This window comes from Liolophura sinensis, chromosome 6 (assembly GCF_032854445.1).
Source record: "Liolophura sinensis isolate JHLJ2023 chromosome 6, CUHK_Ljap_v2, whole genome shotgun sequence".
Lineage (NCBI taxonomy): Eukaryota > Metazoa > Mollusca > Polyplacophora > Chitonida > Chitonidae > Liolophura > Liolophura sinensis.
In genome coordinates this window covers 36004441-36019859 of record NC_088300.1, presented here as the reverse complement: position 1 = coordinate 36019859, position 15419 = coordinate 36004441, and the positions used below count along the sequence as shown (strand labels likewise).

Below are 15419 nucleotides of genomic sequence, written 5' to 3'. Positions count from 1 at the left end.
GTGAGGTTTTACAGTTATTAATTTACATGTTTGCTTAAATTTTTTTTATACATACAAGTTATGTGAAATTCTCATCCAGTACAGGTTCTTGAATAATGTTGGCATTATATTTATAGAAGATAATTCCATATATATATGCACTGGCACATGAGCACTGCTAGTTGATATGCGAAGTTGCTGTTAATGATACATTGTTTGTAATGAGGCTGAAAATATCCAGGTATGCAATTAGTGCATAGACGAGGGTTTAATGCTCTATCAGCTGCAGCTGACATCATTGTTCTGAAGTAACGCTGTAGGTTTTGGGAGGTTGGGGTGCTAGGAGTTAATATGAAATTACATGGCTTGTAACCAAGCAACATGTATACTATGTAGATACTCAACGTTTATTTGTGCTTTGTCAACAAGTATTGTATTCGACTTAAAATCTTGTCACTGCCTGAGCTCAGAATTTTACTGATCTTGGACGGATGAATTGAGGTTTGATTAGGAGATACAGCCTGATGGTGTCCCACTGGGAAAATGTAAGTTTCAGTGCTAAAAGTAATTATAAAACACATGTTTAGGGCAAAATTTTAAAGTCAAATAGAATAGGTAAAGCTTACTTTCTTTTTGCCATCATATGGAAGAATAATTGCGGTTTACCAGCTTTCAGTTCAACACAGCAGGTTGAGAAAGCCTGACTCCATGACTACACAGAGCAGCCATACGTTATGTGTATTTAAGCCTAAGTTTAGACCTGACACTGAGCAGTATAAGCACAACCACCTGTTTGGGCAAGCATTGCCTCCCTCAGTTTTGCTTGATAAACCCAAGTTACATGCACACAGGCACCAGTTAATTTTGTTTCTCTGAGGTCATTTCCTTATTTAGCTTTAACGCAGAGCCTGTTTTGTCAAAAAAGGATGTGGCTTTCTTCTGTGAAGAGTGTTGGGTTGATGAGACTAGACGGTTAAATCACTTTCAGAACTTGAAATGGGCCAGAAATTCCCTGGAAAAATCCTACGACATGGTATATTTATGATAGATTATAAGTAGAGTTCAGTGAGTACATGTAGGTCTTCGTACATGGTAGTGTTTGAATATCGTGTGTACACCTGCATCATGAGATGTGTGCACACCTGCATCATGAGATGTGTGCAATGATTAATGTTGTTACAGCTGCTAAAATTTCCTGATAACATTTGTGATTTCAAACAGTGTTTGTCATATTTTATGAAATATTCTTTTACATGCATGTTGAAGTTTTTTTCTTTTCATTGTAATTTGAAAGGTAAATCTAGTTGGTCTGTGAAGGTATAGTTCTAATGCTCAGATTTAGTGACCTAAAATGCAAAAAAAAACCAGGGCACTTACATGTGTGGTAAATAATCTAAAAATTTTGTTCATGACTAAGTTACTTATTTTACCCGATTTCGACCCACAGCAGAGTTTTGTTGAAGGTAGGTTTGATATCCTACTGGAAAATAAAATGTGTAGTGTGTTAGAGTTTTATCTATCGAGAACATTTGGTTTTGATCCTTCATAGTATTTGCAATTCTTAGCACGTGTATGTGTTTGACTTCCAGAAAAGTTGAATGAGAATGGATAGGCACAGACTTATTGAAGAACAGTCACACTCTATTTTTATATATATATATATATATATTTTTTTTTTTTTGTCAGAAAGTTTATTTACATCATGTAAAAATGAAATTGGCGAAAAAAAAAAACTGTGTTCTTTTCCTAAGCATACAAGGGATCTGATTCTTTGTGGATGAGGATTATTTTGGTCTTGTGGACAAATATAAAACTCTGATTAGTTTTACACGGTGGAAGAATATGGATTTTACATGTAGATTTATTGATGTTGATGTGGTACAACTCATTACTGCCATTCATTAGCAGGCAAATCTGTACGCTTTTACATGCTGAGTTCTGAGGTCATAAACGTACTCTCTACATCTGTGTGTATAATGTCAGATCTTCAAGTGCAAAAAGGTGTATAGAGTTTAGTTTATGTGTGATATCCTGAGTTTTCACATGAACACTGTACACCAGAGATTGTGGTTTATCTGCCATGCATACACAGGCATGAACTTACATGTCCTTGATATATATATATATAATTGTGGTGTGTACTTCTGATCTACTTCTACAATTATTACATAAAAAAAGATATTGGTTTTTCATTTCCCTGAAGATTTTCCTGGTCTTAACTATGAATAGAAAATCCCCGAATGGGGGTGTAATTGCCGGGAAGCCCCCCTGCTAGTGTCCAGATGTACATGTAGATGAATTGATGATCAAGATCAGGTTAGAGCTTGTGTCATAGGAAGGCCCACTGTAGACTTGATTAGGTTAATTTTGACATCGTTAGACAAGGCTGGAGATCGAGTGTACTCTGACGCACAGCACAGACTAATGTCTTTCTGCCAATGGTCTGTCAAGCAAATACGTGTATATAAGTTAATGTCAAATACTAATCACAGCTGACATACTGCTATGGCCAGGCCACACAAACCTTCAATTTGTCGGTGATGATTGATTCTGTCTGGGATCAAGCCGGATCCAGATCACTTGATCTGCTTTGCTTAGCATTGAAGACATGGATGTCCACTTCTCCCTCCCCTCCCCTCTACCCCCATATCCCCTGAACATTCGGCTGTTTTACATCGACAGGTATACACCCATAGAAATTGCTATGATCATAGATTATCAGTTTGCAGAGTGATTCATGTGCAGTATATAGTTGGTTGTCTGTGTGCTTGGAACCGAATACTAAATGTTCAGACTTAGTGCATATGCATTTCCAAACATTTCTGTTCTTTAATTAAGCACTGCCACTGTAGTTTTCATGCTACTGGTTTAAAACACGTTTCTTCACTGTGTTAATTCACTTCTGGATTTCACCATGCATTTTTGATACTGAATTAATGCCCTTCGTCTACCGTGACTACATACTTCTTCAGGTGTACTCCTTAGTTACAACTTGGACATTTTTAATTTTTAGTCCAACAGATTTGCCTGACTTTGATTATGGTTTACATTTACTGTATCTATGATTGTGGATGTTGGTCTACATGTAGGTATGGTAAATACCGTTAGACAGGGTCATTGCATGTACTTTTCTCACAGGCGGTGGATCATGTCCTTAACACAAAGGTTTTGTGTGTCACTATTATACCGTATTCAGCTACATCAGACATTGTTAATGGAGGTCATATATCCCCAGTGACTGGTCTTTGTTGTGAGATGGCACAAAAGATGTGCTGGGATCAATAGTTCAGGCCAGACAGACATTCAGAATTGATTCGGGGATCGGGAGGGGGGGGGGGGGAGGGGTTTGGAGAGGCAGGGGCATACACTGGACAGGCGTTAAGTCTTGAGGGACACAAACCAGATCGGATCACATGGGGGTGTACATCATACAAAGTGAAACTGTCTATGTATCAAGTTCATCAGCGTATAAACATCGCCTAGTACATACCTAAACTCATCAATGTGTTCACTGTTGACATGCATATGGGTTATCTATATGTGTTCAGGCATGTGAGTCTTCAGTCTAAATACTCCGTTTCCAACATTTTTCCTCTCAAAATGTAGAAGAAAAAAGAACCCAATTTCAAAGCTATGATGAAACCCACCAAATTTGCATTTATTGATGTTTATGATCTTGCCCGGCTTTTTGGGTGAATTTCAGACTATCTAAAAATGTTATTTTCTGTCTGTTATTTTAATATGCTTCGCAAGAGCAGTGTTGCAACCATATTGTGGCAAGGTATGCATATAGCAGCATGGATGCATGCCATACAGCATGTTTGCTTAAACAAACCTTGAACATTTCAACAGAAAACATCCTAGAAACCGGTGTAATTCTAACGGAAAGTACTTGTCAGAATCAAAGGTTACAGTGTAGAAAGAGGCAGAAATTAAACATGTGTTTGGCCATATAGGAGATGTGCTCTGCTCTGTGGTGTTAGAACTGGTGTGTGTAGTGCAGGAACATTGCCATGTGTCAGTGGGCGACAAACTTTTCCTGCAGTACCAGTATAATATGGTTTTCAGAGAGAATAAAACCAGCCTTTGAATCCTGAAAATTAATTTGCCTTGTATCGGGTTCTGAACCATCTGGCTTCCTTGCACAATGTTGCTCCCCTTGTATTTGTGCGTAACCACCACAACGGTATGCATGTGTATGGAATAGATGTTCATCTGAATGGTCTAGCCTATACATTGTGCAGTGATTAGTGCACAGTCTGCCTTTGAAGGCTAGTGTAATACCCTACAGTAGATACATGAATTATTAAAGCTTATTGAATCCTGTTGGTATATATGTGAACATGCTAATATTGTACGGGGTGAGTGGTTAGCGTGCATCTGGCGGTGCGTGCATCGGTGCTGTCACCAGTTTATTATACAAAGTTACCGTCATCGTCTGTGATGTGTCATTAAATAGCCTTACCCTCACCTGTGTATTATAATGTACGGCAATATGGTGTGCTAACAATATTCCATGTGGCTGGCTTACACTGTATGACGTTGTAATAATGGTGATGTTATGCAGAGGGGCTACTTGTACATGTATTAGAAACAAAGCAGTAACAAGATGAATTTGGGACCGTATATCTATATTAACATTACTAAGAGAGATATGTGTTTGAAATTATAACATATTTTTTAATTGTGAAGAAATTCATTTTCTTTGTTAGCATGTGTAAAGGTATAATAGTGTGCATATTCTTGGTTTAGACAATGGGATAGATAATAAAAAAGCAGAAAATTTTTTTGTCCTGTTGATGAATTTATTAAATATTCAGTGTGGTAAATTTACAGTACTGAATTCTTCTGGGTAGATCTCAAAATGTTGTGCAGTAATTTGGGTCTCCATGTGCAGTGCAAACATTTATCTGTTCTGTCACTCCTGTTATTTTCACTGCTTTGGGTTCATAGCTTGATTGTATGCATTGAGACATGTATTAAAATGTACATCTTAGAGAAGTGTCTGGATGGTGATCGGTGATGTAGGAACAGTTTCTTGAGCGGCTGTCCTAGCACATTCCAATAGACAATATCATTGCCAATACCACTAGCTTAGTACTTCCACATGGCCAGGACAGTGCGTTCACAATGAATACATCGTCTGTGTGAGACAGGAAATTTGCATGCTTCATGCTGGGGTGTTCATATCTGTGGAGATGAATATTTATGAGGAGTTGTATACATTTAGATTTCTTTGTCTGGTGGGGCTATATAGCAGGGGTGTTTACCAGCTGATTGGCAGTGATTGGGATATAATTAAAGCTGGAGCCTTGTTCTGTGTGCCAGTGCTTGTATAATCCAGGCCTGAGTGTTGGCCTAGTTTTCTCACAGGATACTGAGGCTGGTTTCACATGGCCCTTGTCTGGATGGAGGCTTTCTTAGATTCCCTGGCCCCTGTGTTTAGCCAGGAGGCTGAACCCTGCTGAACTAAGACCTCGAGTTTTCCTTCAATTTATACAAACATGCCTCCTTGCCCCTTAAACTTCCAGCACTGCCTTTTCTGTGCAGGCCATAAGACAGATCCGAGTCCCTTGTAGAGTTCATGTAGGCAGATAAGTATGTAAGCAACCCAGTTTTTCTTGTTTGAAACAGTTTAAGTGCACCCATGTACATGTTGCTGGTGTGGGGCGTCAAAAATCAGTGTATAAAAGTAACATAACGTTGGCACTTGCATTTTCTTAGAGTATGTATTACCAGAACTCAGGACAAAAAAAAAAAAACAAAATTTTTTCCCTTTTATTGTCCATAAACCTCTTGTTATTTACTCATTATTTCATAAATTGGTGGTGAAGGAGAGGGGGGCTTTCTTGTTATTCATATTTCCCCTATTGATAGTTTAGTTAATTTGTGGGTGTATCGGAAATGACTAGCAGGTGATTGCATTAGGTTAGTTTAGAATAAGTGAGATAAATATGCCTTTGTGTTGTGTTCCGCTGCATTAGGTTAGTTTAGAACAAGTGAGATATATATGCCTTTGTGTTGCATTCTGCTGTTAGAAGATAACTATCAGGGTAATACCTGTTCTTTGTTCCAGCAAGGTGGTTATTACCATAGCATTGATCCTTCTTTGCCACAAGCACATGTCTCAGTTACGCATATTTATTTGCTAAAGGTATAAATAGTAAGACATCTCTTCTCCTTCGACCAATTTATACTGTCTCGCATTAATTCGTCACCGACTTTTTTTCAGGGAGTAAAAACAATGGAATTTTAAGTACATTGATAAGATGTGTCTGCATATCACAGAAGGGACAGTTACAGCATTGTGGTGAATAGTCACTGATCTGTTTCCTGTTTGACAGAGATAATTTGAAACGTATATTCAGGTAGTTGAATACTTGATGTTGAAAATAATTAGATAACATGTTTATAACCAAGGCTATCTTTTTTGTTGTTAACAGACGCTGAGACAGCATGGCGTTGGTTGTCCCTGTGTGAGCAGCCGTTACCATGGGCCTCCCATGAATGAGTCAGCGACATGCATGAACACAAACTCTCGGACTTCAATCCTCTAGATCTTCTGGCCACAGCTGCCAGCCTCCAGCGACCAGGAAGGGAGACAACTACTGATAAACCATCCCCAACACCAGATAACTCCAACAGTATCCAGCCATGAGACTAGACAGCAGCACTCGAAGAACAAGATCAGCTGGTAACAACCTCTCAGTGGACAACGGAAAACAGAAGTCAAAGAAACTAGAAAGTGACTTGAAAATATATAAAGTTGTGGTGAAAAACGAACTTAGTAAAATGCTGGAGGAGCACAATTACGGACATACAAAGAGAAACTTTCGATATATCCTTAACGATGAGCCCTTCAGCTCGGTGGAAAAGGAAACTGACCTAAAGCTGATGGACTCTAACTGTAACGAGTACAGGGACTGTTTGGAGAGGTCTCCCCAAGGTGAGGCCACCACTGGCTCTGATGCCAGCGAAAGCTTATGTGATAATGACTGTAGTAGTGGTTTAGTAACTAATAATTCAGATTCTCAGGATAATGGTAACGGGGAATCACTGGAGCGAATGGACTCTAGTGAGTGTGTGGAAAACACCAGAAACACCGACACTTGTCCGTCAGATGTAAATGTTGATTCGCCCTCTGGGGATGAGGATGGTGACGGACAGGTGCCTGGTTCAGTGCAGTTAGGACTGTTAGAGACCTCCTCCACGTGCTCAGATTCGCTGAAGGCTGGCATTGCGCAGACGGTGGATGGCCTATCTGAAGTGAGGGCCGTGGACAGGCTGGAGAGCTGTGAGGAGGAACAGGGGGTTGTGGATGTGGAGACGGTGTCTGCTGAGGAGCAGCAGGACACCAGTAACACGCTGGATGGCTTCATAGTGTCAGATCTGTGTCATGGCTGTGAGGATCTGGCAGACACCAAATCCAGTGGTGAGACACCTATGGACATCAGCCTTACAAACGACCAGTCCTCAGCCCCAGCCCTAGTACTACCCACACATGTTCAGCAGAATCCTTCTGACAGTACTGCTGTGTGTGGGAATGTGAAAAAACAAACAATTATTAGGTCATTGTTGACTGGAGAGACAATAGTTGTCGTACAAAAGTCCCAAAATGGTTCCAAAGAGGTGGGGAAAATCCCCTTGATGGTTGACTCCACCCAAGTTGGTGCTGGGAAATTTGTGACTGGCAGTTGTGTGGTTTCAAAAGACTGCCCGGATACCTCCAGCCTGCAGCAAACTTTGCTAAGTAGAGACATTCGTAATGTGAGTGTTACTGAATCTGATACAGCCAAAGTTGAGCCGGTGTTGGGCGGCAAGTTGACTGAACCATCTGACATTGAAATTGCTAGGCAGCAAAACAAAATAAACAGTGAAAAACTGAAACTGTCGGGGAAGAGGGCTCTGACAAAGAAAAAGTTACCTGTACGTCACCTGATAAACAATCGCAAAATTCACTACGACTGCCTGTGACTAACATGGTTCCTGTGTCATTGGGTCAACCAAGCAGGGACAAAGTGGTGTGTCTGAAGCCATCCTCTGTACATAGTGCTTTGCTCTCAAAACTTTCCAACGGTATCAGTCAGAGGAAAGCACGAGGTGCTCCTGTGTTGGTACCCAGTTCGAGACTAGAGCAGTTCAACATTGGTCAATTTGCCTCCATGAGCAGTAGGAAAATTGGGTTAGTGGTTCAGGCTGTACCTAAACTACAGGTGGCTCCTGGCAGAAAGGCACCAGAAAAGGTAGGGACGATGCCAAACTATGAAAATGCCGCCTACCAGCAAGTGATTAGACAATTCCCAAATCTGGCAAAGTCTGTGTGTAAGGAAGAAGACTTGCTGAAAATGGCAGTGGCTCCTGACGATGTTCTGGAGTGTTTGCCAACTGTTGTGTCTAAAACACCAGTGGAGGACCATGTGCTTCATGATCACGATTATTGTGTGAGGGGGTTCCCCGTGAAAGGTTCAGCATCTTTGCTACAAGGTGATGGACGCTTATTAGATGACATTGACAGAGAACCAAAACTTGGCCGCCCACCAAAGAACGGTGACCGGAGGAAAAAGGCAACCAAAAGGACTTTAGAAGGGTTAGGAAGCCGTGCTAACAGTCCTGGTGGTGACTCCACGCAACAAATATTACCTCCCTCTGCTGACACAAAATCTAACCCTGAACTGAAACTGGAGGGGGAAGTCAAATCTGTTCAAGCCAAGAGACGCTCAGCTCGGCAAAAGTCCGGTCATGACTCCTTGCCCAGCGAGAACCCGGACAGCCCGGATATTGACGGACACGGAGACGGGGCAAAGGTTAAGATTACGGGGGCCTTTCAGGACGACTTTGTGTACTTTATTAACAAAACATCCCGAAATAGAAGGCGAGCAAGTGAACAGCCTCAGGTTCCTGCAGCACCAGTTGTCCAGGCTTCAGATATCTACATACCTCATTTGTCAGACGCTGACATTGCCGCGCTGAAAAACAAAACAGCCGTGGGTTCAGGTAGCACTGGCCAGACTAACATCACTGATGAAGACAGTAAGGTGATTAACACTATACTCAGCATGGAGACTTCTCTAGAGAGGACCGAAACTACCACTGATGGCTTTGGCTTTGCTACGCCAGGAGGTGACGCTTTAAATGGGCTAGATTTAACTCCAGAACAAATGGACATCTTGTTCAGTGCTATAAATGGTGACCCGTCAGTTCAGAAGTTCAGCCAGGAGAATTTTGGTTTGGGACCTGAGGTGGAGCTCCCACAAGTCCCTGTTGAAAGTGTTGACCCAGGGAAAACGATTCCAGTATCGCAGGCTGGGGAAAACTTCACCGATGCTAGCTCTCATTTGTTGGGAAATGTTGACAACCTTCATATGCCGAACATGGACTTGATCCTGAGCACTACCTCTAGCCTGAAAAGCAATTTGCCAACCCTGGATCCCTCAGAGGTTCAGGACAGTATCTCAGCCATTGCTTCCACGAGTAGTTCAGTGACTTCTTTGGACACTGGGCTGGAAACCATTCCGTCTACAGTGGACAGCACCGTGATGACACCGCAGACTCATGAATTCTCAGTTACTGCTGTCAGCGCCGAACCAAAACCAGCTCCCTTGAATGGAATGTCTGACCTTGCACTGCCACCGTTTGACAAGTCCCTGGACTTTTTGGGAGTTGGAGACATGAAGACAGACCTGTTTCCAGAGATGGGTCTGTCTCAAGAAAACTCTGCTACTAGTGAAGCCAACTCACCTTGGATTGTCACTGTCAGTATGTACTGGAATGATTTGCCAGCTATCATGCTGGGCAACCAACCGTACGTGCGTCTGGTAGATATATACAAACAGATCCTCCCGGCCAAAGACACCGGAATTCTGAAAAAACGTTGTCAGCTGCTTGGCATGGAAGTGAAAAACTGCTCAGAAATGCAGCGGTACTTTCTGGTGAAGTATGGCCGAGGCTATAACTCCAAGAGTACTTTGGTTGTGTCCAAGGATGATGCTAAAAGGTTGATAGGGTTTTATGTGGAGCCGCAGAGTCGGACGGCAAAGCCAGAAGGAGCAGTGGAAAAAATGCCAGGGTCACCTCTGCCAGCACCAAAGTTCCGCAAACCTGCATCTGAGGCGAGTTGTGATTCTACCACGTCCGGGAGCGTGTCTCCAGGGTTGACTAAGGATGGAAACTCTTCTGATCCACCCAGTCTGACTGCTAAAAAGGACAAACCAAAAAGGTATAGTACATGTAATTCTAGATTGAGCATAAATTCTGAAGCGCTCAAAATTTGGGTATGAAATGCAATAGTGAAGAACTATAGATAATAATCTTTCAGCTGCAAGTCGCGATCAGTCTGCCTCAATATCTGTGTCCATGTCCCCCCGTTTTTTTCAAGGCTTGTTCCATATCAATATAATGTGGCATTATTGAAAGAGGCTCTACCGGATATATGTGACAGATAAATTTATCTGCACACATCCAGTTGAATTTCTGCAATCATATTAGAGTAGTCCAAATGATTAGCTTTCACAAAATATCAGCCTCACCTGTGCATGTGTTACCACTATTCATCTAAAGTTTAGCATTTTTTAAGTGACACATTTTGTTCGATTGTGATTAATTCATTTTGATTAAAGTCATGTCAGAAAAACTTAAGTGTTGCCATCATAAGTATCATTTTAAGGGCTTTGTGTGCTTCTGAAAGTACATTAATATTGGATACCAAACTGAAGGTGAATAATGTACTCTTATTAAATACTAAGCAAATTTTGATTTTTTTTTTTTTTTTTTTTTTTCCAAAAATGTTTGGTATGCACATAACATTTTGAAAGAGAAGACATTAAATGGCCCACCTGTATTTATGTGTATATCTATATACGTACAGAGACTGCCTTACAGATGTGGTTGATTTACAAACCTCAGTCATTGCGATAAGAGTGTGAAAAGTTTTGAGTTAACGTTGTAAGATACAGAGTACATAAATTTGGGGGGAATCCCCTCTGAGTTTCCTGCCTTTGGGGATGAGCTTCATTGGAGGATTATTTTGAAATGTGCCATTATTCACATTATTCATGACTAGTATTAGGGTAAAACCCCGTCTTTCTTAAGGCCCCATAAAAAACTTGCAAAATTTCTTTCCTTTATTTCCACATGTACTTGCAAACCAATAGCTAAAGATAACTTGAAGATAACTAAACAAAAACAGATACATTTGACACTGCCAGCAGAAAATCATTTTAATCCACAGTGTACACATCCCATTGTTATGATTGGTCAGTTTTTAAAAAGTTTATATAACTATTTATAAATAGGAATCCATAAATTCTAAAATGTGTTGATCCAAAGCAGATGATGTTATTGTCATTTAAATGTGCTGTAATGTCAACAAAATTCATGGGCTCAAGTCAGTTGCCAGTTGTGTGTGAAAATGAAATAGAAAACAAACCATATCTCAGGAAAAGTTGCTGTTTGATGTCTGTTAGGTTAAAGCTCAATAAAGCAATTGACTGACGGACAAAAATTGCTGTTGCTGCCCTCCACCTATTGAGATGTTTTCTGTTCAATCTGGATCTTAAGTGAATGATTATGGGTGAGCTCCACGTTGTGGCTACTGAGCTGTTATTGAGTGTGGCTGTATATGGATAAGTGTCTGAGGTACATGTACAGTTAACAGGCTGTGTTGGTTCCTTCTTTTTAAATTTGATTATGTTATTAAATAGCCTTGAGTATTTAGCAGACCATTGATATTAATCAAACCTTGTGAAAAAGGCTTTGTTCTGCTGCTGATTGTTCTATCATCATAACATTATGATTATCCTGTCTATGGCTACTCATAAGATTATTCTAACAGCATCATGACTTTTTTTCAGTGCCAGTCCACGAACTCCTTCCAAACGACGCATGGTGTCTTCTCCAGCGGGCGAGTCCGTTTCCAAGAGGCTGCGGCACAAGAAGATCAACTTCCGCAGCATGCTTCAGGGTATCAAGAGAGAAGATGAGGTGATGGAAGGGGAGTCGCCCCTGTCACCTGCCATGCCTTCTGACCTCGCCCCCCAGTCTGAGGGTGAGGCATGCCCCGCTAACATCCAGACAGATCCGTGTATGCCGAGTCGGCGGCGCTCTCGGTCCCAGTCTGACAGCATTGACAAAACTTTACCTCCACAGACTGAGGCTTCTCCAGTGCTGGGACGGAGTGGTGATAAGATCATACCAGTACGCCTGAGGTCTTACGGTTCCAGAGCCAACCTCAAATCTCCTCGCTCTCATTCCTTTGGACTTTTGAAGCCGTGCTCATTAAGACAGTACAACCTGCTGGGGAAACAACTGCGGCGAGTGAAAGGCAGCTTCCCCACTAACGGAACGCTTCAGAACGTACTGAAAAAACGCCAGCTCAACGGCACTTTGCCAGTGTCTCCGATCAAGCCGGGAGACATGAAAACAGGTGTACCCGAGGTGGACGTTAAGCAGCTAAGATCAGAGTTATCTCCACTTGCAGAGGATCGCCCAATTCAGGGAAATCTTAACTCCTCAGGCGTCAGTCTGAGGCGGGGTTCATCCCGCAGACGTGTGGTAGCATCGTCTGCTGCTGGTAACCGAGTTCGAAGCAGTGGCCGAAAGCGAAAACTTAAACAACTGTATCCTATTGAGAACTACTCGTACACGAAAAAGGCCAGGAAAGAAGCTGGCAATGGCACTGTGTGCGTGCAGCCCACTCCATTAGAAACTAGTCGTCACTTGAGGGGTCGCCCTATTGTCCCAGTCAGGACGAGTCCTCGAAAAAAACGGGTGGACATGAACGCACATATTGAGGCGGATGGACATGTGGTGGCCACGTCGAGATCCACATCCGAGGATGAAGAAAATCGCCCCAAAAACGTCATCACTCTAACAAATGGTCCTGAATTTGAGACTTTCACAGCTTTGACCGGAGATTTCAGTGTGTAGATGTGGTATAAGGTGATTAAGGGAATCGGCTGTGACTTGTGTGTGGGTATCACATACATTACTGTATAGTACATGTAGTTACATCTACCTTTGTCACCTCTGTCACACAGCTCATTGGATAGATGTGGTATTCTTGTATTCCAGACAGAATGTGGTTTAAGGAGAAGGATCAGTGTTCTACTTTCATACCTGTTGAAAAAATAAAACATGAAAAAACAGAAAAGTAAAGAAGCAAAACAAAAATGTGAAAAAGTGCTGTAGAAATAATGGGTTTATATATACATGTACAAAAAAAAAAGGTTATTACTCAAGGAATATTGGTGGTTATAAGAAAAAACAAAAGGAAACAACTGGATTAATAAGATGTTCAGCACTCCGGTCATATGAGGATGGTTATTCCTGTTGTAGCTTCTTTGGGTTTGGTTTCAAAACTGGGAGTCACCCTGGTTAGTGTCTCTTCATTATCATGCATTTTGTGCTAGCACTTGTGTTAACTGATTTTTTTTTATATTCTTCCTTCCACTTTTTGTTGTTCAATTTTGTTAGTGCTTCATTGACATATTTTGTCCCACGTAAGAAGCAAGTCTAAAACAGAAACAAGTAAAAAAGGGATCCAAAAAGTCCTGGCTGAATGTATAATAGTGCCTAATAGATTTTAAATGGACAATTGCTCTTGCTTTTTCACCTACAGTTAACTGTAAAGTAACGTCCATACATATAAAAGCAACCAAATTGATGCATGGTATGATGTAGAGGCCAACTTAAAAGTAATTTCCAAAATGCTTGTAAAAAACCATATATATTAAAAAAAAAAAAAGTTTGTTACCCACACACTTGAAGTACTCATACTAATTTTATGGTGTGTAGGAGATCAATTCTCTTGTATTGGTGGTAAAGGAAAATTGAAATATACAATGTTGAAGGACACATATACATCCTGCGTGTAGTGATAGCTGCATTTCTGATCAGACAAATTTCTATAGAGCATAGTGGATATCAGTCTTTATACTGTTGTGCATTTAACTAAATGGCACTACTGGCACATAATGTGTCTGTAATAGAGGGTATCTTATTCTGATTTTATATGTATACATATAGCTGTTCACAGTTAGTGAATTTGATGCCATTCTTGACAATAAGTGTTCATTGTGCAGCTCCTAGATTTTACTTCACACAAAAAAGTTCGGGTGTTAACATTTATTAAAAGTTTATTCTGCATTTAATCATCCCGAAATTTGTTCGGTTATCTTAGAATAAATAGGCAGTAATTTAATTCTAGGAGAGCCTATAGTGGCCTTAATCGCAACACGTATCATCACAGGTACTAAATCCAGATATGTTTGGGACATGATTTTTTTCTTTGCCACTTAAAATGTCATTTTGTAGCCTCTGAATATAACCATTAATTTTAGATCTTGGGACCTTGTGAAAAATTTCATTTCTGACGCTTGTGAATATAATATACATTCATGTATACATTACGGCACAAATTATATATATATTTGTGTATAAATGGTAAAGGCTGCAGTCATCTTATTGCGTTTCAAGATTAACCATATTCAACCCAAAACACCCAATCCAATCTGGATTCCCATTGTAAACTACCACTCCCCAAGGTTTTAAGCTTAGTGTGTGCATGTATCTGCGGTTGGTTTCATGTTGCTGAGACTTCAGCTATTGCTGATTTTGTTTAGTTTTTTTTTTTTTTTTTACCTTCTTGTTGACTGGTTGGTGCTGTATTATACCCAACTCCTTTTGTGTATAGACCTACAGTTGTTGTACATAGTGTGTATATAATCCATGTACACATTGCATTCCATGTGATATCATTCACTCTTGTGTGCGTAAGAAAAAAAAATACATTTCAAAATGTTGTATCAACGTTACAAGGAGCGTTCTTGTTTTTAACTCAGTCTAATCCCACATGATATTCTGGCATTGAGTGGTTGAAATCAGTGATGATGATGTTAGGAAAAAAAAAATCAAGTAAGAATATTGTTTTGTAAGCGTATGTAGAGCCCGAAGTTGATTAAGATGGCTTGAACCAGGAAGGAAAAAAAAAAAAGTCGCATGCACGTCAATCGACATGCGATATTTATTTTTGTAATGGCAGTGCTGTAACTGGTTGCCATAGCAACTGCTTGGGTGACCAGACTGTGGTTTTCACATTTGCGGGATCTTAGCCAAATTCCAAGAGGGTTTAAAGGAAAAGGTGTCACATCCATACGTGCTTAAAATTTGATAGCACTCAGAATTGGTTCTTGGTTGGCATGTCAGGACTGGTAAACTACATGTAGTGACATCCCCTTTCTGGCTAAAGCTGTGTTGTTGACACAGAAATCACCCAAGTCCGTTTCAAAAGGAACGCAGAACAGCGATGATCTGGGAAATTTGAAACCGGGCGATGATGATTTACTGGACGGGATACACGACAAGTCAATATTATCTGTCCAAGGAGGAAATTACATCCTGTTTGTCTCAAACAAGTAAAAAAAATTATCTGTGCGCGCTGCAAC

The 15419-nt window shown here is 40.7% G+C and overlaps 2 protein-coding genes across 3 annotated transcripts in view; both read left to right on the top strand.

The window, feature by feature from the left end:
* The window catches only part of LOC135467614 (uncharacterized), a 33434-nt gene extending 25481 nt beyond the window's left edge, over positions 1-7953 (top strand). For both annotated transcript variants that reach the window (XM_064745390.1, XM_064745391.1), the window contains one exon: positions 6423-7953. In XM_064745390.1, coding sequence (XP_064601460.1) covers positions 6634-7953 — 1320 coding nt within the window. In that variant the 5' untranslated portion in view covers positions 6423-6633. The remainder of the gene's footprint in view (positions 1-6422) is intronic.
* Positions 7954-7958: 5 nt separating this feature from the next.
* LOC135467613 (uncharacterized) lies at positions 7959-14786 on the top strand. Its single transcript, XM_064745389.1, has 2 exons — positions 7959-10195; positions 11829-14786. Exons 1-2 carry the CDS (start codon positions 7959-7961, stop codon positions 12901-12903), a joined length of 3312 nt encoding a protein of 1103 aa, XP_064601459.1. The 3' UTR covers positions 12904-14786.
* The last annotated feature ends 633 nt before the right edge of the window (positions 14787-15419 follow it).